Below are 24,508 nucleotides of genomic sequence, written 5' to 3'. Positions count from 1 at the left end.
CGCTAGGAAAGTTTGCATCCGTTGCAAACTGAGAGGGAAACGAACCTACGGTCACCGTGTCTACCACTTGCCGCGCCCGCTCACTGTGTGTCACTAGCACGATGTGCGCCCCGGCGTTGCTCTGATGCGCGCACCGGCCCACGTTCGTCCTCGGCAGCCACGCAGCGGAGATGAAGGCCTCCGCGGCCACCATGCAGCGACGAGGGCACTCCCCTACGCCGCCCACCCTGCCGGCCATGCTGGAGGACAGCGCCTCAAGTCCCCCTCGCGAGGGCGTGGCGACAACACATGTCGGCCTCCACCACAGCAGTGCACCCAACCTGTTCGATGAAATGCACTGGCAAATGTGCGAATAACCTGTCGACGTGTGTTGTCGCCACGCCCTCGCGAATAGTTTGGGGAACTCTGTTGTTGACAAAGTTATTTTTTTCTTTTCTCTTTTTGCAGACGTTTGAGGTATGACACTGCCCGGAATCTCCCGGACCGACATTACGGGGAAAGTGGGGGGTTCTGCCACTGGAGATGCCTTTACGTGCAACCGTGCGAGTGGCGGTGCCCGTGCACCGCTGAGAGGATACGCGATCCAAGCTGCAGAGGTACACGGTTAGTTTGTACTACTTTACTCATCCTATATTGTACTATCTCCATTTCTCATGTGAATATATACTTGCAGTTATTTGATGCTATATTCCGACAGAGTTCTGAATAGCTGTGTGATAGACTATGTTCACCTATATGCATCTACTCAGTGTTGCACTGCATCTTTATTCAAGCATGTTCTGACACTATAACTTGTTGTGTAACAATTTTTACCCATGACATGCATGTTTGTAGTTTTTGAGCTACCATATTGCTTGTCCGGGCGGGGTCACAACATTCTTGCTAATGAAATCAGTGGGGCGGAATAATTACAATACTCAAGAACAAATTTAGTCTAGTGTTGCAAACCTTATAGTGTACCGTGTGCAAAATTGCTTTGTCAACACAAGACAAAGTGTAAAAATATTACAGTATCAATTGCTCGGAAACATTACAGCCTTCATTTCTCGATTGTATTACGGCATATGGAAATGGCATTTCTTCTGTTCTAGTCCTCTATTATCACAGTAACCATTTTAGGTTCAAAACAATGTGGTCTCTACTTACCTTCCTTTTGTAACTAATCCATCACCAAGTTGAAGTATCGACCACCTTCTTCTTGGATTTGGGCTTTTTGTTCTTCTGCTTCTTGTTTTGCTGCAAATCATCATTTACAGGCACCTTGGGCTTCACATCAGCAGCAGCAGCCACCCCTTGTCTCGGTCTGTCTAGGTTGACGTCGCTTAAGCTGTCTTTGGAGATCTTTTCCAAGTGCCCAACAGTACTATTCTTCTTCTTGGTTTCATCTTTGGAGATCTTTTCCAAGTGCCCAACAGTACTGTTCTTCTTGGTTTCATCTTTGGAGATCTTTTCCAAGTGCCCAACAGCACTGTTCTTCGTCTTGGTTTCATCTTTGGAGATCTTTTCCAAGGGCCCAACAGTACTGTTCTTCTTCTTGGTTTCATCCGGTTTGATGTTTTCCTTCTCAAGTAGCTTGTTATATCTGACATGGTGGCTGTCCTGCTGGTCCAGGGGGTGCCCTGATTTTTGGTTTTCAACATGACTGTCGGGCAAAACCTTCTTGTTCCGCCGAGCAAGTTCAGACTTCTTGGCATGGCTGTCTCCATAAATATCATCCATATCTAAGAAATCAGTATCTTGCTCCTGCAATTCATCAACTCGTGTGCTGCCTCTGACTGCGAGCTTCACTTGCTTTTCTTCTAAAGATCTGGTCTTCGGTTTCTGAATTTTGCTTTCTGTCACTGTGGTGTTGCCAGCTCTCTTCTCTTCTGATCTAGCAGGTATAGTACTATTCCTGCTGGAGTTTGTAACCTTTCCTGCTACTACAACGGCAGGTGTCGTTGGGTTTGTTCGTGCCGAAGTGCTCTTACTACCTACGACCTTTCTGTCTGTAGTCCTGTAGTCCTGGAACCTGGTCTTGATCTCCTCGAGCTCGGCTTCCTTCCGCTGCAGGATTTCCATTAGAGCTGCCATCTGGTCAGGATTTGACGCTGCGGCGGTTTTCTCTTCCAGTTGGCTGATGCGGCTGTCTCTCGCCTTTAGAGACAGCTCCTGTTCCTTCTGAGTTTTCTCAAGACTCGTGACTTTATCTTGCATTTGCTTGATGCGGTTTTCTCGTTCCTTGAGAGATGCTTCTAGTGCTTTCCGGGTGCTGTGAAGATTTGCGGCTTTCCCTTCCATTTGGCTGATGCGGCTCTCTCTCTCCTTGAGAGATGCTTCGAGTTCTTTCTGCGCGTTCTTGAGGATTGTGGCTGTGGCTTCCAGCGTCTTGAGCTTTGTTTTCAGGTCTGTCTTCTGTGTTCTCAGGGAAGACATTGTGGCCTTCATTTCTTCCGCCTTCCTCTTCGTCTCTTTGCCATATGCCTTCTCTTTCTGGTACATAAATAAGAATGAATGGTACAATGTTTGGTTAGTTATATTTTCCTTGAATTTAGAAACCACACTTATATATACGTCTGGTACATAAATAAGATTCTTAGTGTGTAGTAACTGAAAAAAAGATGGCAATCAAAGCACATGTCAAAAAACACATGTATAGCTTCACCGTAGCAAATCTCTGCTGTAAATCAACTGATGTTTAGAGCAATATTCCTATTTCATACACCTGGTTATTACTGATGAAAACGTTGTGCATAAATTGGAAACCATGAGCAAGAATTTGCATCTTGAGAGGTGCATCCATATTCGACTAGAAAGAAAAGAGAGGTGCATCCATATTCGACTAGAAGAAAACAGAAGACATGAGGCATGGTACCTGGAGTTGGATCCGGAGGGAGACGGCCTGCACGTCCCGTTCCTTGAGAACCACAGCAAAGGCGCGCTGCTCCCTGACCTTGTGCATGACGACGACGCTCAACGCGGTGCCGGCGAGAACCAGCAGCAGAAGCAGCGCACATGGGAGCCTCTGGCCGGCGCCGGCCATCCCATAGCCTTTTGGCTTGTACTTGCCCCCATCCATCATATCGGCTACTCTCTTCCTCAGACCGCTCGATTCCATTGCAGGACCGTGCTCTATGCGATGTAGAGGGGATCAATGGTACAGCTTGTTTCCCTTGGCCTTTGCCTGGGTTTTGGGAATGGTAGGACTTTGGAGGCAGATGTGTGATGCAGGCTATACTGATGCACTAATATGCCAATGCACATGACACCGAAGTACTGGTTACCATACTATTATATGCTTTGAGCCATGGGATCATCAGTTACTAAGAAGATGTGCATTGACTTACACTAATTACCGACTAATTACACGAGAGAATTGACTGACTGCGGGGAAGAAGTGACGCTGGCCGGCTACCTACCCATGGAGAGGCTGCACAAGCTTCAGCCCGTCCACCGCGCATCCGATGGTCGTGAGAAACGTCGATGGCAGCCGATCTGGAGTGCAAAACCGACAGTTTCGCGGTAATGTAATTTCGCCGTCCAGATTTGCAAAGTCAACACGATGCAAGATGGCATTTAATGAGATTCCTGCGTGCTCCCCAGATCTCCAGGCGTAGATCACCTCAAGACGAGTAATGTATTCATGGAGCAGCAGCCAGGGGGTAGTGCTCCACCATGCAGGACAGCTGATATCTTTGACCCGGGCAAGCTCCATCAAAGGACGTGTAAACTAATGGGTGAGAAACCTATCTCTATGCTACCGCTCCCAAGTCCAGACGGACACACGCGTTTGGTAATTAGTAGTTCTAGCTAGCTTATTACAGCCATGTGATTGTGATGATCTTGTTTTATTTACTATTGACAGCAGGAGGTGGGTGGTGACATTGTAAGTTGAGCAGCATTGATCTGCAGCGTGGATCATCTTGCGATGTGCATTGTGAGACTAATTAACACTTGTTTTTATGTGGAGAAAAAAGTCGCAAGATCAGAGCAACTATTTTTCCTTAGCAGAGCAACAGTTGAATGGAGTACGTGTGTCGCAGAGAGAAATGATCATCGTGGATGCAATGAACACCAGCTGATGGATCAATAATTCTGAAAATGATTGTGAGCTCATGCATGCACGGCTGATGGTCTGCACGTCGACGCTGCTAGTGCTTTGCCTGACTCCATGGACATACATCACAACAACGGTTCCTTGTGATGGCGGTTCATCTTTATTTTTGTCGCCCTTTTCGTCAATAAAATCACGCTGAAAATGGTTGATTCTGATGACTAATTCTGAAAATGCAGACTGATGCTCTGCTCGTGCGAAACGTGGCAGCAACGAAGGTTCCTGTGACTGAGGATCCAGGCTCACTGTCATCTGCTCATGCGTTGACTTCCTTGGCTGCCAACCCAGTGGACAGAGGGGTATTTTGAATTCAAGAGAATGGAGCCGTTAGGCGACTCGCGAGGCGACAGACCCTGCTGCCTCGCCCCACCGCCGGTGAGAGTAGGTGAGGGTGGAAAGTGGCCATGAATAATATGAAATATCCAATGTTCGAATTTGAGTTCTGGAGAAATATGGATTAGAGTCTTAAGGATTTGATATTCTAACAGATATCCAAACTTCAATATGCTTTGTTCAGGATTGTTAGCAATATCAAGTGCCACCTTGTTATCACAATACTACATCAACGGCTTCGCCTTCGATTGGAAGAAAGCTCCATCAACATGATCCGTAGCCATACCACTTCACAGACATGTGCCATAGATGTGAATTCCGCTTCAGTTGTAGAGCTACGACACTTAGCTTCTTCCTACGCCATGTAAAAAGGTTACCTCCAACAAATGTGCAATAGCCGACATTGATCTTTCATTGCATGTGTATAATAATCCTCAACCAAGACAAACCCATCAGGTATTGAGTTATTCGAACAATAGCATTCACATGATGATTTCACGAATCATGCATGAACTGGCTCCGTTCCCCGCGTCACTAGTAGCACTCAGCACTTTTACGCACGTCAGTAATAGAAAATGGTACGTATTGCCCACTGCAAGCAGTATCGTGCACTCGCTAGCAGGCTGGCCCATCAAGTGACTACTGTGCGTTACTAGTGAAGGGTATGAGGAAGGTTCTGGGAGCTTCTAGGCCGGGTATATTCCTGCTTTTTCTCTTTCACATGTTTTTTGTTTTCATTTTTCCTTTAGAATTCATGAAAAAAATTAAAACTTCACGAACATTATTTGAATTTGCGAAAAATTTATTCAAAAAACATTTTTTTAACTTCAGAAACATTATTCGAATTTGTGTTTTCTAAAACTTCTCAAGTAATTTTCAAAATCGTGCACATTATTTTAATTCATGATTGTTTCAAATTTACAAATATTTTCAAATTCAGGAACATTATATGAAATTCATGAACTTTTTAAAATGTCAAGAACATTGTTTAATCACGAATATTATTTGAAATTATTAAGTTTTCTTCAGTTATGTGAACATTTTTTGAATTCATGAAGTTCATTTTTATTTTCATGGTCTTCTAGAATTCCTGAACACTTTTTCAAATTCACAAAAGTTTTTTAGAATTCATGATTTCTTTATTTCGTTAACTTTTTTTTAATTTCACGTTTTTAAAAATTCGTGAACATTCTGAAAAAATAATAATTCATAAGCATATTTTTATTTTCGGTCATTTTCAAATTCGTTGACATTTTTCAAATTCATGAACATATTTTAAATATATGATTATTTTTCAAATTTGTTAAAACCTTCCAAATTCATAAACATGTTTTGAATCCATGCACATCTTAAAAATTCGTGGTCATTTTTCAAATTCCTGAGTTTTTTAATTTGACAGACTTTTTATACATTCTTTGACTGTAAAAAAATGCTCATAGAGGGCGGGCATTCGGTACTTGTTATGAGGTCCGACAGAGGCCTGCCCAAAGGAACGAATGTTGAAAAAACCCATAAAAAGTGATCGGGCGACTGCTACAGGGGCTCCCCTATATCTTGCATCGAGCGAGTCTAGCTTTCCACCCGTTGAAGGGGCGAGCGAGATAGACCGGCTCACAACTGCGGGAGGCCACATCCTCTTTCCCAGTTCTTTTTTTAATTTTTTTCCCAGTTCCAAATTATGTATATATATATATATATATATATTTATATATATATATATAAGCACTATTTTGATTATAGAATTAAAATAGTTATTTGTATCACGGCGCGCCCTATATAGCAGCGATCTGGGTGCTAGCGAACTCGCGAACCCGCTGCAGAAAAAAGGACCCACCCCACCACTGCTCGTCCCCAACCTCCCCCAATCCCATCACCATCGAACTCCCTCCCCTCTCATCGGCCGTGCCCCACGCCTCTCCTCGGCCGCGGCCCCGCTCCCCGGCCGCCGCCCCGCGCGCCGCTTCCCGACCACTGTCACTGCCATCCACCGAGCTCTCTGCCGCCGCCCCCATCCATCGGGCTCGCCGCCGCCTTCCCAGCCACCCGACGGTCGCCGGCGCGACACAGCCATTGTGCGCCGTCACCGGACCGAGCCTTCCTCCCCCACCTTCCTCCCCGGCAAACGGTTCCTGCTCGTGCCGCCGCCTCCACCACCTGCTCGCCGCTGCTCGGTTCCTGCTCGTGCCGCCGCCTCCACCACCTGGTCGCCGCTGCTCGGTTCCTGCTCGTGCCGCCGCCTCCACCACCTTCTCGCCGCTGCTCGGTTCCTGCTCGTGCCGCCGCCTCCACCACCTGCTCGCCGCTGCTCGGTTCCTTCTCGTGCCGCCACCCGGTTCAACAGCGCCTCGCCGGCCACGTCCATCTGCGGGTGCATCCCCAGTCTTCTGAAAAATGTTGGCGGTTGTCCTGTCCATCTCCCACAGCCGCCGCGCCAGGATGCAAGCTGGAGGTCCACAACCTATCCCCGTCTAATCTTCCGTGCTCCTCCCCCAAGTTCTTTGCTTCTTGAGTCACAGGAAGCCAGCCACGACTAGTGACCTTCCCTGCCAACTCTCTCTGACCTTCTCATTACCATCTCGCCCACCAAGTCGTGGCCATCACCGGACTCCCCCCCATCTCGCCCACCGAGTCGTGGCCATCTCCACTCCTGCCGCTGTACGGGCTCCGGCCTTCGGATGTGGAAATGAAAAATTGTGAAGTTCAGATTCTATCAAGCTACAGGTTCAGTGTTCTCACTTTTCTCTGGACAATTCAGATTTCTGCACCTACATTACGCGACGCAGCCACTGCTGCCCACCCGGTTGCGTCGAGCAACAACTCGTGCTCTCCAACGTGTGAGTTGCTGCTGCCTGCTAGTGCTACAAGCACGCGAGTTACGTACCCTCCCTCTTTCTTGAATCCGTGCAACCAGGAGCATAGTACTTTGATGATGAACTGATTGTAAATGAGTGCGTTGTTCATGAGTACGTTGGTGCAGATCTCATGTGCTTCTGTATGCACGTGTGGATGATGAATTGGTTATCCAGTACACCCATTCAAATATATGTGTTTCTATCTACTTTGTATAATCAAAATTTGAGATTTGTCAACTGATGTGGAAACATTGCTTGAGAAATTTGTATGTTGCTGGAGAGAAAAAGTTCTGACGACCTTTTGTATATATGAAACCTAGCTTTTTATAATAAAAATGCCCAAGTAATTCATATATGAAAACATCAGGAACTTTGATGGAGAAAAAATGGTAACACAAATAGAACATAAACATTTTTAAGACAAACACATGTAAAATTCGTGCGAGAAGTTCATCTTTTTGCAAAGAAAAACTTCACAACGAGAACAAAAGGAAGGAAAAGTATCACAACACAAAATATCAAATAGGATCACCGCATGAAACAAAGCAAGTTTGGAAAGTAAAACAACATTATGTTTTTTGAGTAAGATTAACCAATCAATCCAAAAAAAGTTTTACGAAAATAAAAATTCATAAAGAAAGGGATTCCTTGCTTCTAAATCAAAAAAAACATGAAGTTCAAATTTAAATAACCGAGAAGTTCAATATTTATTAGAAAGTCGGGAAGGTGAAACTAAAAATATAGTGTAGTTTAAAATGTTTTTGGAAAAACAAAATTTCCCCGTTTCTAAAAAACCTAGAAATTCAAATTAAAATAACCGAGTAGTTCAGTGTTCGTAACTTGGATTTATTCAGTTCCTAAAGAATAAAAACCAAGAAGTTCAAATCAAGATAACACGGAAGCTCGATGGTTATATAACATGAAGAAAAACAAGCTTCAACTATAAATGTGTTAAGTTGAGAAGTTCAAATTTGATAAAATAGAGAGTTCAAAAAAATGTTATCACTATACTAAAAAAAGTTCCCATGAATTTTCCCATTATTGAAAAAGGATAACCAAAAGTTCAAATTGACATAACACATGACTTTGATGCTTATTTCTTATAAAAAAACATTGCTTTACGGTTTCAAAAAATGGAAAAAGAAAGTATTTCAAATAAACCAAGAAATCCAAATTATAAAAATAGAGAAGTTCAATATTTATAAAAAAGACAGGTTTCTCTTTGTTACTAAAGAGTAAAATTAAAGAAGTTCCAATCTTAAAAAAAAGAGGTATTTTGATGTTTACGGAAACTGGAATTCTTTCCATTTTTAGGAAAAATATATGTGTGAGGTTCAATTTAAAAAATGTTTGATGCTTATTTGAAAACATATTTTTTTCTAAGAATAAGAATAAGAAGTTCAATTCAAAATAACAGAGAAGTTCGAGATGTATAAAAAAAACTCAGATTTGCTGCAAGAAGTTCAAGTGAACCTCTGTGCATGGTTCAGAATTTATATTGCGAGGCGTCCGACCTCCAATTACAAGTTTTAAAATGGCAAAAAGTGACGTCCGACCTTCAATTGCATGTAATTCGGCGTATACACAAAAATGCGACAGAAGTTCATAGTGAAAACAACAATAAGTTCAAGTACTGCAAGGATTGCATTTCTGGTAAGAAATAAAAGTATAGAAAAATAAAATCTCAAAAGGTTTGTTGAAAGAAGTTCAAGTGGTCTGTCCGGTGAAGTTGAAATTTTTTTGCGAGAGAGGTTTACTTTGTATTTCCATGTTCGAAAACACAAAAAAAATTATTTTCTTTTGCGTTTTAAAATAATTCTCTCAATCCATAAAGAAGTTCAGTTATTATTTGATAGCAATTTGATTTCAAAAAGAAAATAAAAAATGTAAATTATGAAAATGGAAAAAGTTAATGTACTACATGGTGTGTGTTTAATATGAAAAAAAGAATAAAAGGCAAGGTTTTCCTTGTTATTAAAGAATGGAAACAAGAAGTTCAAAAATTAAATAACAAAGAAGTTCATGTTTTAATAATAAAGCGCTTCAAAATTTTATAAAAAGATTAAGAAATAAAACTAGGAAGTCCATATTAAAAAGATGGAGAAGTTCGATGATTATAGAAAACTCAGATTTTCCTCGTTATTAAAGAATGGAAACAAGAAGTTCAAAGAAATAAATAACGAGAAGTTGAACTTTTAATAATAGAGCGCTTCAAAATTTCGTAAAAAGGTTTAAGAAATAAAACCAGGAAGTCCATATTAAAAAGATGGAGAAGTTCGATGATTATAGAAAACTCAGATTTTCCTCGTTATTAAAGAATGAAAACAAGAAGTTCAAAAATAAAATAACAATAAGTTCAACTTTTAAAAATAGAGCGCTTCAAAATTCATAAAAAAGGATTTAGAATATCAGATTAAAAATTCATAAAAAAACTCAAATATTTTCACGTAACCGATAGAAGTTCAGATTGAGAACTGCCAGATGTTTACGTACCACACGGTGTGCATTTTGTATTAAAAAGAATAAAAAACAAAGTGTAATTTTTTTTGTTATCAGTTCAAGTCCTCCGTCGGAGAAAGTTAAAAAAAATTATTGTGAGAGAGGTTTGTACAAAAGGAATATCATTTGTGTAACAAGGATGAATGGATGAGAAAATTACAAACGAAAATACATCACAGAAGTTCAACGTGAAAACAGCAGGAAGTTCGACTACTATACTGAATGAATTTCAGATGAAAAACTTTTAAAATCGTCGCGATTATGAAAAAACGATCAACACGGAAAAGTTGCGTGTTTACATCAGCTTTCCACTGGTATATTAGTTTCTCAATATCGGCGAGTGTTCCAGTGAGTGGATGGATAGCTACAGGCAAAAAAAGCGCGTGAAAAACAGAGTGAAGTTCAAGTAGACATGCCGAGAAGTTCAGGTTCTTCATGCGGTGCATTTTCGAAGAATCTATTTCGCGATAAAGGCAGAACGCATGATCTATCTGTTTTTGAAATTACTTAAAAACGGCTAGGAATCAAAGAAAACCATCAACATGAAAAAGTTTCGCATTTTCCGTAGCTTTTAGCGGTATATTATTTGCCCCATTTCGATAAAGTTTGTAGAAATTACGGCAAAAATACGTTTTTAGCCATTTTCAAAACTGACATAAAACCGTAACGAATTAGGAGGAACAATATATACAAAAAAAGTTTTGCATTTCTTCAATCTTTCCAACGCCATATCATTTGCTGCATTTGGACATACGGTTAAAAAATTATCTCGAAAATACGAACTCGGTGTAACTTGTACCGTTTTCTAAATTACTTTTAAACCGTTCAAAATTAGAAAAAACTTTTAACATGAAAAAGTAGCGCATTTTCATAAGTTTTCCAACGCCATATTATTTGCCTCAATTGGATTAGCCATTTAGAAATGACAATGAAAATATGAACTCGGGTGTTCCGTTTGCGAAATTCTACGATTTTCTGAATTACTCTTTAATCGTAGGGAATTAGAGAAAACTTTAAACATGTGGAAGAAGCGGTTTTGCAGCAGCTTTCCAACGCCATATTATTTGCCTCATTCTGACAAATGGTTTAAAAATGCGATCGAAAATACGATTCATGTTTTTTGTTTGAAGAAAAAACGGTTTTCAAAACTGCTCTTAAACCGCTTACATTTTGCCAAAAATTGAACTTGGGTCATGATACTGGTTTCCATGGCTTTCCAACGGTATATAGCAAGCTCCATTTGGACCCCTTTTAGCTGAAGTACAACGTAGCACACGGGGAAGGTCAGGCGCGTTACTCGGAAGTTCATGTTGTGATCAGAATATTATTCTGATCCCGTGATCAGAATAGTGTTGAACATACGAAAGATGTTGAACAAGTATTTGAAAAATGTTATTCAAGACCTAAGAAAAATGTTGAATCTGTACAGTAAAATTGTTAATCATGTATTAAAAATGATGATTTTTTTATCATGTATATAAAACAATTAGTCAAGCATTTAAAAAAATGTTTAACAAGTACTAGAAAAATGTTAATCAACAATTGGGAAATGTTTTATGCGAATATAAAAAATGTTGACCATGTATTAGAAAAATGTTAAAAAAATGTTGACCATGTTAAAAAAATGTTTTAGTTAAGCATTTTCAAAAAATGTTGAAGATGTATTTGAAAAATAAGTTAAATATGTATAAAAAAGTTGACCTAGTATAAAAATGAAGAAAAAATTTGATCATGTCTATAAAAATGTTAATCAAGCATTTGATAAAATGTTCAACAAGTATTTGACCTAGTACATGCATGTGGTTTGTTGTTGTGTTTACAAACTCAGTGTCATTTCGTCTAGGTCCAATTAATCCTACACTTTAGCTATATTTTAGTTGACTGAAAATCCATTTACGATCAGTCGATTCTCTTTTCCACACTGTAGAGGCACATTACACTATCCCGCATGCATTCAGCATGTAGCCAATGCGTACATGACGGGTGACGCGACCACATAATTAATGAGGCATGTTAGTGGAGAGTAATTGGGACCAATCCAATGACCTTGTTCAGCTTGAATTTAGGATACATTTCTATGAATTTTCTTTACCGTGTCAGTACGAGTCCAAATGTTTTCTATGTTTATTTTTGTGTATTCTTTATTTTTATTTTAAAAATGTGTGTATGCAAGCGGGCGTGTGTGTGGGTGCAGGTGTCACAGTCGAGGTCACCCTTTTCTTTTTATATTATAAAAAGATGTTATGTGCTTATTGTTGCATATTATAAGAGATACAATTTCTTAGCAAATTGTTTGAACTTTTTTCATTATTTATTTTAGTTTTTATGTCTTTATTTTTAAAAGGGTAATACAATGTCACTAATTCATTCTTTCTCAGGAAAGTTCACTATGTGATTTTATTTTAGTTTATCTATTGAAAATACCAATGCCACCAATTCATTAATTCTTAGGAAACCATTTTTTGCGAAACTTTCACTATTACATGCTTATTCTTTCATACTATAAAAAGACACCGTTTCTATGTAAATTGTATGCAAATATTGTCATTATTTGTTTTAGTTTTTCGCTTTCTTTATTTGTTAAAGGGAATACAAATGCCACTAATTCAATATTCCTCATAAAACTTCATTATTTTGATTTTGCTACTTTGCCTCGGGAAACTTCATTATTTTGATTTTGTTTTAGTTGCTATTTCTTTGCGTTGGTAGTGTCAATGCCACCAATTCATTACTTCTTAGGAATTGTTTTTTTACGAATACTGAACTATTAAGTGCTTATTCTTGGATATTATATAAAGATGCACTTTTGTGTAAATTGTATGCAAATTTTGTAAGGATTTGTTTCAGTTTTTTTATTTTCTTTCTTCTTAAAGGTGCCATTAATTCATTATTCCTCATAAAACTTCATTATTTTGATTTTGTTATTCTTCCTCGGAATGCTTCATCACTTTGATTTTATTTTAAATTTTTATTTCTTCTTCATGGGTAGTACCAATGCCAACAATTCATTACTTAGGAAATTTATGTCTTGTGAATTTTCCACAGTTAAAGCTTATTCGTGCATACTATAAAAAGGAACAATTTTAGTGTAAATTGTCTGTAAAAAAATTTCATTATTTGTGTTTATCCTCTTTATTATTAAAGGGTAATACTGAAGAAAATATGCCCTAAAGGCAATAATAAAGTTGTTATTTATATTTCGTTATATCTTGATAAATGTTTATTATTCATGCTAGGATTGTATTAACCGGAAACTTAGTACATGTGTGAATACATAGACAAACAAAGTGTCCCTACTATGCCACTACTTGACTAGCTCGTTAATCAAAGATGGTTAAGTTTCTTAGGCATAGACATGTGTTGCCATTTGATGAACGGGATCACATCATTAGAGACTGATGTGATGGAAAAGACCCATTTGTTAGCTTAGCACTATGATCGTTTAGTTTGTTGCTATTGCTTTCTTCATGATTTATACATGTTCCTCGGACTGTGAGATTATGCAACTCCCGTATACCGTAGGAACACCTTGTGTGCTATCAAACGTCACAACGTAACTGGGTGATTATAAAGATGCTCTACAGGTGTCTCCGATGGTGTTTGTTGAGTTGGCATAGATCGAGATTAGGATTTGTCACTCCATGTATCGGAGAGGTATCTCTAGGCCCTCTCGGTAATGCACATCACTATGAGCCTTGCAAGCAATGTGACTAATGAGTTAGTCACGGGATGATGCATTACGGTACGAGTAAAGAGACTTTCCGGTAACGAGATTGAACTAGGTATGATGATACCGACAATCGAATCTCGGGCAAGTAACATACCGATGACAAAGGGAACAACGTACATTGTTGTGCGGTTTGACTGATAAAGATCTTCATAGAATATGTAGGAGCCAATATGAGCATCCAGGTTTCACTATTGGTTATTGACCAGAAATGTGTCTCGGTCATGTCTACATAGTTCTCGAACCCGTAGGGTCTGCACGCCTACTCGATGACAAATTGTATTATGAGTTATGTGATTTGATGACCGAAGTTTGTTCGGAGTCCCGGATGAGATCACGGACATGACGGGGAGTCTCGAAATGGTCGAGATGTAAAGATCGATATATTGGAAGGCTATATTCGGACATCGGAAAGGTTCTGAGTGGTTCGAGTATTTTTCGGAGTACCGGAGAGTTACGCGAATTCGTCGGGGGAAGTATTGGGCCTTAGTGGAAAGGAGAGAAGGGCCACAAGGGGAGCCCCCCCCACATGGGCTGGTCCGAATTGGACTAGGGAGGGGGCGGCGCCCCCCTCTTTCCTTCTCCCTCTCCTCTCCTCCCTTCTTCTCCTACTTGGACTAGGAAAGGGGGAGACCTACTCCTACTAGGAGTAGGAATCCCCCCTTTGGGTGCGCCCCTTGTGGCCGGCCCTCCTCCTCCGCCCCTCCTTTATATACAAGGAAGGGGGCACCCATAGACACACAAATTGATTTCTTAGCCGTGTGCGGTGCCCCCCTCCACAGATGTCCACCTCGGTCATATTGTCGTAGTGCTTAGGCGAAGCCCTGCATCGGTAACTTCATGATCACCATCAACACGCCATCGTCCTGACGAAACTCTCCCTCGGCCTTAGCTGGGTCTAGAGTTCGAGGGACGTCACCGAGCTGAACGTGTGCAGATCGCGGAGGTGCCGTGCGTTCGGTACTTGATCGGTTGGATCGCGAAGACGTTCGACTACATCAACCGCGTTACTTAACGCTTCTGCTTTCGGTCTACGAGGGTACGTAGACACTCTCTCCCCTCTCGTTGCTATGCATATCTGAGATAGATCTTGCATGATCGTAGGAGAAGTTTTGAAATACTGCCTTCCCCCAACAAATACTGACACCAGTAATTCTTTCTTCCTCAGAATACTTCATAATTTTTATTTTTTAGTTTTCTATTTCATTTTCTTTCTTCTTTACGGGTAACATAGATGCCACCAATTCATTACTTCTTAGAAAAAAAATTGTGAAAATTATTCTTGCATATTATGAGAATATAAAAATTAAGTGTAAATTTCATTTAAATTTTGTTAATATTTGTTTTAGGAGTTTTTTATCTCGTTTCCTCTTAAAGGGTAATAACATTGCTGCTAATTCACACTTTGTCAGAAAACTTCATTTATGTTAATTTTAGTTTTTATTTCATTTTGTTACGTTTTTATGAAATCGTCTCTGCCACCAATTCATTACTTGTTACGTTTTTTTGCGAAAATTCCACGATTATGTGAATATTCTTGCATATTATAAAAAGACACAATTTCTTTGTGAATTGTATGCCAATATTTTATTATTTTCTTTAGTTTTCTACCAGTTACATCTTCTTAAAGGGTAATACAAATACCATGAATTCATTCTTCCTCATAAAACTTCATTATTTTGATTTTATTTTAGTTTTTTATTTCCTTTTATTTCTTATTTTAGGCTAGTACTAATACCACCAATTAATTACTTCTTAGCAAACTATTTTTTGCTAAAATTCCACTATTATATAATTATTCTTTTATAATTTAAAAACTGCAACTTCTATGTAAATTGTGTGCACATTCTTTTGTTATTTGTTTTTTAATTTCTATAATCTTGAAGGATAATTCCAATGCTGGTAATTTGTTCTTTCTCGGAAAACTTCATTATTTTGATTTTGTTTTAGTTTTTAGTTCATTTTCTATTTTTTTCTAGGGTAATAGCAATTCAACTAATTCCTTTGTTATGAGAAAACTTATATTTTTGCAAAAAATCCACTATTATATGCTTATTCTTGCATATTATTAAAAAACATTTTTTGTGTTAATTGGAAATAAGAAGACTCGACGAACTAGAAGTTTTATATTATGCTTGAGTAACATTATTTTCCTTTTAAATTTTGTTTTGTTTCAGTTTATGGTTAACCAGTTTGATGATTCATTTTCATTTACAGAGAAATGTTTTCTTCTTTGCTTTTTATTGTTCATATTTTCTATCATTTATCTCTGGGACGTTTGAGGCAAAAGAACAAGAAGAAAATACACTTCGTTGATTACTTGACCGGAACTATACCTATGTAGCGTCTCATGCATAAATCATAGGCATCACAAGTATAATTAGCAATTAAATATCACTTTAGCCATACTAAAGTTGACTGAAAAGCAATTACGGTTAATCGTTCTCTTTTTTAGATTGAGCACACAGACTACACCATACCCGCATGCATGCAACATGCAGCCAGTGCGTGCATGATTGGTGAGGCGACCACAAAATTACTGAGTCAATTTAGTGGAGAGTAATTGGGATAAATCCAACGACCTCGTTCAGTTTAATTTAGGATACATTTTTTCTCTACTGTGTCAGTACGAGTCGAAATGTTTTCTATGTTTCTTTCTTTGTATTATTTATATTTTCTATTTTCTATTCATTTTAATATATATATATATATATATATATATATATGTGTGTGTGTGTGTGTGTGTGTGTGTGTGTGTGTGTGTGTGTGTGTGTGTGTGCAAGAAGGCGTGTGTGTGGGTGCGTGGTGTTACAGGCTTACAGTCGAGGTCACCCTTTTCTACTATATTATAAAATGACGTGGCAGACTGCAGTGTCTCGGTGCCCAAGCTCATTTGCACTTGGTCAGAAATGAAATCAAAAAAATTCAAAAAAGTCCAAAAAATAATTGCATCGTTGAAAATTTATTGCGTCAGATTTGCTCCAATTTTCAAGTCATTTGGACATCTAAGTAGCTCTCAAAAGAGAAATTGGATCAGAACAATGAGTGAACAGTAAACTTTTTTACAGACCCTGAATTTGTCTTTTTTGCCGGGAGCTGCTCAGATGTCCAAATGTTTGGAAAATTGGAGTGGACCTCATGCATCAAATTGTCTACCGTGCAAAAAAAATTGGAATGTTTTGATTTTTCTCTACTATTTGTTTAGATTTTTCGTTCGGGTGGGTGCAGATGATCCTGAGGTTAGAAATGGAATATCGGACATGACGTGCTTATTCTTGCATATTACTTCCTCCATTCCTAAATATTTATCTTTCTAGAGATTTCAATAAGTGACTACATACGAAGCAAAATGACTAAATCTACACTTTAAAAAATGTCTATACATATCCATATGTGATAGTCCATTTGAAATCTCTAAAAAGACAAATATTTAGGAACAGAGGGAGTATAAAAAACACGATTTCTTAGAAAATTGTATGCACTTTTTTCATTATTTATTTTAGTTCTCTTTTCTTTATTTATTTTCAAAAGGGTAATACTGCTGTCACTAATTCATTCTTTCTCGGGAAACTTCACTATGTTATATTTTTTTATTTCTTCTTTAAGGATAATACCAATGCAGCCAATTCATTAATCCTTCGTAAACTATTTTTTGCGAAAATTGCACTATTACATGTTTATTCTTCAATATAATAAAAAGACACAATTTCTGTATAAATTGTATGCAAATTTTGCCATTATTTTGACTTCGTTATTTTGCCTCAGAAAACTTCATTATTTTGATTTTGTTTTAGTTTCTGTTTCTTTTTAAGAGTGGTACAGATGCTAGCAGTTCATTACTTCTTAGGAGTTTTTTTTTTGCGAATACTGGACTATTAAGGTCTTATTCTTGGATATTATCAAAGGATGCACTTCTTATGTAAACTGTATGCAAATTTTGTCACCATTTGACATTTGTTTTAGTTTTTTCCTTTCTTTTGAAAGAGTATTACCAATGGCATTAATTCATTCTTCCTTATAAAACTTCATTATTTTGATTTTGTTATTCTTCCTCAGAAAACCCCAGCACTTTGATTATGTTTTAATTTTTATTTCTTCTTCATGTGTAGTACCAAACCACCAATTCATTTCTTCTTAGGAAATTTATTTCTTGCCAATTTTCCACTATTACATGCTTATTCTTGCATACTATAAAAGGATGCAATTTCAATGTAAATTGTACGCAAAAATTCTATTGTTTTTCATTCTTGTTCTTTTTAAAGGGTATTACCAATGTCACCAATTCATTCTTCCTATGAAAACATCATTATTTTGATTTTATTTTAGTTTTTATTTCATTTTATTTCTTCTTTTAGGCTAGTACCAATGCCACCAATATATATTACTTCTTAGCAAAATATGTTTTGCTAAAATTCCTCTATTATATAAATGTATTCTTGCACAATATAAAAGCCACAACTTGTATGTAAATTGTGTGCAAATTTGTTGTTAGTTGTTTTTTAATTTATATGATCTTGGAGGGTAATTCCAATGCCAGTAATTTATTCTTTCTTGGAAAACTTCATTATTTTGATTTTCTTAGTTTTTAATTCGTTTTGTATCCTTTTTAGGGTAATAGCAATGGTGCTAATTCCTTTGTTATGAGGAAACTTATGCTTTTGCAAAAAATCCACTATTGTATGCTTATTCTTGCATATTATTAAAAAGTATGTGTTATTTGGAAATAAGAAGACTCGATAAACTAGAAGTTTTTTACAACGAGAATGCTAAATTCCTGCCGACTGGCAGTTTGCAACAGATCCGAACGGTTCGCTCACTGTTAGATCCGCATCGAACGCCCCATGCAAGTTTCATCTCGCATCTCTTTTTTTCCCTACTAAGGCATGTCTAGGGAGGCAGTTTCTTTTTTTCCGGGCATCATTCCCGCGAGGGGGTTTCCTTATTTTTCAGCAATCATTCCCGCGAAGGAGTTTCCTTTTTTTTCGGCCATCATTACCACGAGGGAGTTTACTTTTTTCGGCCATCATTACCGTGAGGGAGTTTTCTTTTTCTTTCGGCCATCAATCCCTCGCACAAGTTTCTTTTTTGGGTCCCTCGATCTGGTTCAATTTCTCGCAAAAAGCTGGGGAGCTTGGAGTCGAACCTCATACCCCTATAGGTTAGTTATGAACTCAATACGCACTTGGGCTGGCTCGGCTTTGACGACAAATCTAGTTTTCTTTTCTTTTGTACCTTCACATATCCAGCCAAAAAATAACAAAGAAAGGGACGTTGTGTAAATAGCATGGTACATAGGATTCGTACATGGGGTCCCTACATAACTAAAGTTGATGTCCATTAACCATCTCAAACTAAGTAGATTTTCTGTGTGAACTAAGCTCATTTTGTCTTCGGATTGAAAAAATTATGGATCCGGCAAAAAAATTCTTAAAAACAAAACCCCGGTAAATTCTATGTAAATAGCATATACACCGCGGTAACTTTGATCGAGCAAAAAAGTTGTTAAAAAGATTAAAAAAACTCGATAACTTCTGTGTAAATAACATGATAACATAAGCACCGTTGACTTGATAACTTATGTACAACACCATGATAACATTGACCCAAGGAAGAAGTTGTTGAAAACATCCTATGATAACTACTATGTAAATAGCATGGCAATTTATGCCCCACTCCACCTCGAGAAAGCTATTTTCCAGTCGACTGGAAATTCGCTAACAGATCTGAACGATTCGGTATCCGTCCGATCGGCATCTCGCGGTCACGATCGAGCGAGTAAACTACTCCTTCAGCATGTCCCGCGCGCGAGAAAATCAGGTTCCCCGGGTCCCCACGTCACCCATGCAGCGTCACACGTCCTGCCCCCGAGGAACGGCTTAATAACTTATGTGTCATAGACGTGATAATTATATAGTACATGCCTAGTATTGACCTGGAAAAAAAATCATCGAAACATATCGGCATGTTATCAAGTTTCAAAGGTCTCGTCGCGATGAATCTTTATGTGAAGACAATTTCTCAATCCCATGGACATTTGAGCTACAAAACATTTTGAATTTTTAGTTTTGAAAAGAATTTAGGCTGGCATCATCATTTTTTCTGCATGCATGTGATTAGCTGCTAAGTAAACTAACTATTACTGGATAGTGAACACACACATAAAAAGGAAACGATACGAGCTATGTCGGAAGTTAGCACTGCTCTTATGTGAATAGCATGGTAACTCACATATCGCAGACCTGATAACCTATGTACCTCGGTCCTAATAACTTTGGCATGGGGGGAGGGGGGAGGGGGTTGATGAAATATCCCCTCGGTAACTTTTGTGTGAATAGCATGGTAACTCACATGTCGCAGGCCTGATAACCTATGTACCTCGGTCCTGATAACTTTGGCATGGGGGGAGGGGGGAGGGGGTTGATGAAATATCCCCTCTGTAACTTTTGTGTGGATAGCATGGTAACTCACATATCGCTGACCTGATAACTTATGTACCTCGGTCCTGATAACTTTGACATGGGAGGGGGGAGTGATGAAATATCCCCTCGGTAAGTTTGTGTGAATAGCATGCTAACTCACATATGTGGACCTGGTAACTTATGTACCTCGGTCCTGATAACTTTGGCATGTGGGGGGGGGGAGAGGGGGTTGATGAAATATCCCCTCAGTAACTTTTTGTGTGAATAGCATGGTATCTCACATATCGCAGACCATGATAATTTATACCCTGGTAATATCTGTAAACAACATGGTAACATATGTAGCTCAGGCGTGATACCTTACTTAGCCCAGAAGTAGTAACTTTTGATCGGAAATAAAAGTTATCTGAACAAATCAACATAGTATCTAGTTTTGATGCTTTCTTTGAGAATCTTTTCGATCGGACCAATGATTTGAACTACAAAACATTTTGAAGTTTTGAAATAAAGGGGAATCAAGGATGACATCAACTTTTGGGTATTCTAATTTATTTGCATGTGGGGAGAATTAAAGGACCACTTTTATGCCCCGGTAATTTCTATATAAATAAGATGGTAACTTACGTATCATAGACGTGATAACTTACTTAGCCTGGGCCTGATAACTTTTGACCCTGAAAAAAAGTCGTCGAAACATACCAACATGGGATCTAGATTCGAAGATCTCGTCGCGACGAATCTTTTTTGTGAAAACAGTTTTTCAATCAGAGCTACGGTTTGTGCTACAAAACATTTTAAAGTTTGAATTTCAAAGAAATCTTTGATGACATCAGCAGTTTTGTTTTTATATGCATGCATATTTAACTATGCAGCTGCAAGCTACGCGCGCATGCAAAGACGTCATCGCTCATCCTGCATACATGCGTCTTTGCGGCGATCGTCCGTGCCTATAGCTAAAATCCTGCCGTCCGGTCGTTAGCACAGTCATTTTTACAATATTGTTGAGAAGTGTTTTCTTTTATAGAGAAGTGTTTTCTTATTTTCTTTTTCTTGTTCAAATTTCTATCAGAAATCTACGGGGTGTTTGAGGCAAAAGAACAAGAAGAAAAATACTCTTTGTTGATTACCTGACCGGAACTATACCTATGTAGCGTCTCATCTGTAAATCACACATCATAAGTAGCAATTAAATATAGGCACATGTACATGCACGATTACTACATCATGCATGCTCCACATGCATCAAGCATCATTGGTCGGGGCAGAAAAATACCTGCCGAATTAACCATCATGCATGCTAGTCAAAACCGGCTCATGCATGCAGTTGGCGAGGCCATCGCATTGCCCGCATCCTGTAGCACAAAATCAACTGACCGACAATTTAGGTAAGTCATTTTTTGTTTAGATGAATGTTTTCTGTCCATTTGGTCTAATATGAATGGTAAATAAAAAGTGACTTGCCCAAATTCTGAATTTAGTCGCTTGACGTCTAGCCGGTCACTTAATCCTATGTATACTGGTACTAGGCAAGAGGGATCGGGTTTTGGTGGTGAAGGAGAGGATGCTCCAAGCATTGCCTTGGCCAAGCAGCCGAGGGGGACAATAGGGGGCAGGCTGCCAGCGATGCGAATAATCTTGAGAGAGATTGGAATGAGAGAATCATGAGAGTGATAGAGATTGAGAAAGAAAATTAGAGATTGTTTCATGATTCTCTATGTCCCACGTCATAATTTCTCCATCACCATAATTTTAGAGAGATTGACAAAGAATCATGTGCATAGGCTCGAATCATGAGAGTGATAGATAAATTATGGTATAGGCTGAATGGCAAGGAATAAAACGATAGTTAAATGGTGGTGTGATTCTAGGCAAAATAGAAAAAGGAAGACACATTATGATGATTAAATTCATCACTAATTGGCCTACAGGGCTGGTAGATGGACGCGGTCCTTCTGGCAGGAAAGGAGAATTCTTTTCAGATAGTAGAGATTATGCTAAAATTAACCATTGTCGCTTATTTATATTGAACTTCTTTATTTCATTATACTACCTCCGTCCCTGTGTATAAGTCATTCATGTAGTTCTAGGCCAACAATTTAACTATCTAAATATGTATTATATATGACAAAAAATATATATTTATAAACTACATCCATATAGAAATATAGTAATATACTTTTCATGATATATAACACATATTTAATTCCTCAAATCGATGAGCTAGAACTACGCGAATGACTTATACACCGAGACGGAGGTAGTACTTGTTATGTCGATATACAACTTTCATGAACATATAGCTTTCGTTAAACTTAGAAAAATTGGCAACATATTATTGTTTATAAATATGAAATATAATGCTAGTGGTTATTGGTGGAACATACTTTTAGTTAATTTATATAGTGTTTTGCAACATCAGTTATTTTCATTATTTCATATTTGATGTTTTGACTCTTATATACATTTCGTTTGAAAAGTACACAATGCCCAATAAAACTAAAATTGCATGCCGATATATGGACCTCAAATTAATTCATTATACTGTTTATGTTTGTGTAAAGTTCCATTTGAGCATTATATAATATCTTGGTCAAGAGTTTTAAAGCGTGTTATCTAACAAATATCTAGATTTAAGATTCTAGACTGTACTTACTGATATGTGTGTTTTGCACCATGAAAACAATATGAAATAAAGTTAAGTTTCATTTAATTTATTTAACAGATTTTGAGCATAATTTTTCAAATATTTTTAAAATTTACACCAGTCAAGTTTGGAATGTACATCAAGTGGAAAAAAAGCACACATCCCATCTTTATTAAACTCTTGTTGTTTACAAAGATAGCATGTGACACATGAACAGATCTACATAAATAGATGGTGCAACTCATTCATGACAGATCCTATTGCTAACACCATGTGAATCAGATGAACACATAGGACGAACTACCTGTAACAAAATATCTCGAGAGAAACAACCAAAGCTAGATGTCAATCGGTCTGTCGAGGAGGAGATTGTGCAACCGCCTCCATATAGCGATGTTCATAAGAGTTGACGCCAGAAGCCATGGTGTCAAATGTGTGACTTGACGATGTCGTGCGCCGCATCGACCTATCCGTGTCCTAGCTTATAGTATTGTGGATTGTTGATCCCGCTAGCCATGGGATATTTGTGTCCTAGCTTAGTACTTTTTCTCCTTGGAACTTGCTGTCGGTTCCGACCGGCAAAGGCTCTCGATCGCTACCCCATCTCAATCACAAAGATAATTCTACACCGCATCCCTTTAACATAAGAAATGTGAAGAGAACTAGACGAGATCAGGCTAGGTACGTGGATGCATGGTGCTCCGTTGCGCTGACCGCATGCCATGCCATTTTTTCCAGCCGATTCTTTTGTTTGTTTTTTAAGGGACCGACTTGTTGAGCAGTTGTAAAAGTCCACATGCTTGTGTATGCAAAACACGGTGGATCTCCTGAGCCACAGGGTGGTCCATCGCGACGTGAACGAATGACCGCTTGCACACGAGGTAAAAGTACTGACAAATTTCTGATAGTAGCGTACGTTTAGCTGGCACACGTACTGCAAGAGCGTACGTAGGCGCCCAACCAACTGCTACTGCTAATGACCGGTCTGCAGCAACACATACGGCTGTTCCACACGTACGCAGCGGTTAGGCATGCAGGGTCACGTCAAGAAAGCAACTTTCCATTTATGACTTGGCCGTCCCGGGTGGGCAGCCGTGCTGTGCTGTGCTTCGGTCCACTGATCGAAAGGTGCCGTGATTCCGACCTCGCGAAATTCCGCGGTCCGACAAGTGAGAACAGATATTTGCAGGAAGAAAAGGCTTGGTAGTTTAAACTATTTTTTGCAGAAAACTTTGGTACTCCCTCCATTCCATAATGTAGTGCTTTCTCTATCCTCGTGCTTCAACTTTGACCTAAATTTAACTATCAAGACCGATTGCGACGGGAGCAAAAATTATATCAGTGAATTCGTATTCAAAAGAAATTTTCAATTATATAATTTTTTTTCTCGCCGCGGTTGGTCTCGTTAGTTAAATTTATGGTCAAAGTTGAATCTCGGAAAGTGCGGACGCACTATCTTTTGGATGGAGGGAGTAGCATAAACTACTTTCCTCCGTTCATTAATATAGATGCTTTGGATACTTTAATGTAAACAACATGCAATCTAAAATGAGTGAACAAATACATTAAAACATGTTTACATACATCTGACTCAAAAAAAGTTAAAACATCTTATACTTATATACACGAAGGAAGTAGCTGAAAAAAAAAATCTCTGACATCTATCCAGAGATCGCTTTGAATCTCAAAGGGCGCCACACAGATGAGCAAACATAGAGCTGGCTCACCTGGCTGCACCCGATTGGCTCCTTGGCTCCTTGGCTCCTTGGCTAGTTAGAATGTCATGGAGAGATGTCGCGAGCAGCTGTCACCGGCTCCTTTGAAACTTGCTGCTCTTGTTTCCGACCGCTCGCTTCGACCTTTCGCCAAGATAGTGGTGCCGTACCTAAAATTAGTCATAGTGGAGAGTAACTTAGACTAGTGTCATGCATATGACATTAG

The 24,508-nt window shown here is 38.7% G+C and overlaps 1 protein-coding gene across 1 annotated transcript; it reads right to left on the bottom strand.

The window, feature by feature from the left end:
• Positions 1–964: 964 nt before the first annotated feature.
• Positions 965–3,395, bottom strand: LOC123059547 (spindle pole body component 110). Its single transcript, XM_044482088.1, has 2 exons — positions 2,855–3,395; positions 965–2,472 (listed from the first exon to the last, which is right to left on the bottom strand). Exons 1-2 carry the CDS (start codon positions 3,095–3,097, stop codon positions 1,168–1,170), a joined length of 1,548 nt encoding a protein of 515 aa, XP_044338023.1. The 5' UTR covers positions 3,098–3,395; the 3' UTR covers positions 965–1,167.
• Positions 3,396–24,508: the final 21,113 nt, after the last annotated feature.

The sequence above is a fragment of the Triticum aestivum genome, chromosome 3A (assembly GCF_018294505.1).
Source record: "Triticum aestivum cultivar Chinese Spring chromosome 3A, IWGSC CS RefSeq v2.1, whole genome shotgun sequence".
Lineage (NCBI taxonomy): Eukaryota > Viridiplantae > Streptophyta > Magnoliopsida > Poales > Poaceae > Triticum > Triticum aestivum.
The sequence above is the reverse complement of the archived record's forward strand: the minus strand, read 5'-3'. Positions and strand labels throughout refer to the sequence as shown.

Bases quoted from the DNA above. Each gene is read 5' to 3' on its own strand.
- LOC123059547 (XM_044482088.1), bottom strand. From the start codon at position 3,097: ATGGAATCGAGCGGTCTGAGGAAGAGAGTAGCCGATATGATGGATGGG. The intron at 2,473-2,854 runs GTACCATGCCTC...TTTATGTACCAG, and splicing joins CCCTCCGGATCCAACTCCAG to AAAGAGAAGGCATATGGCAA.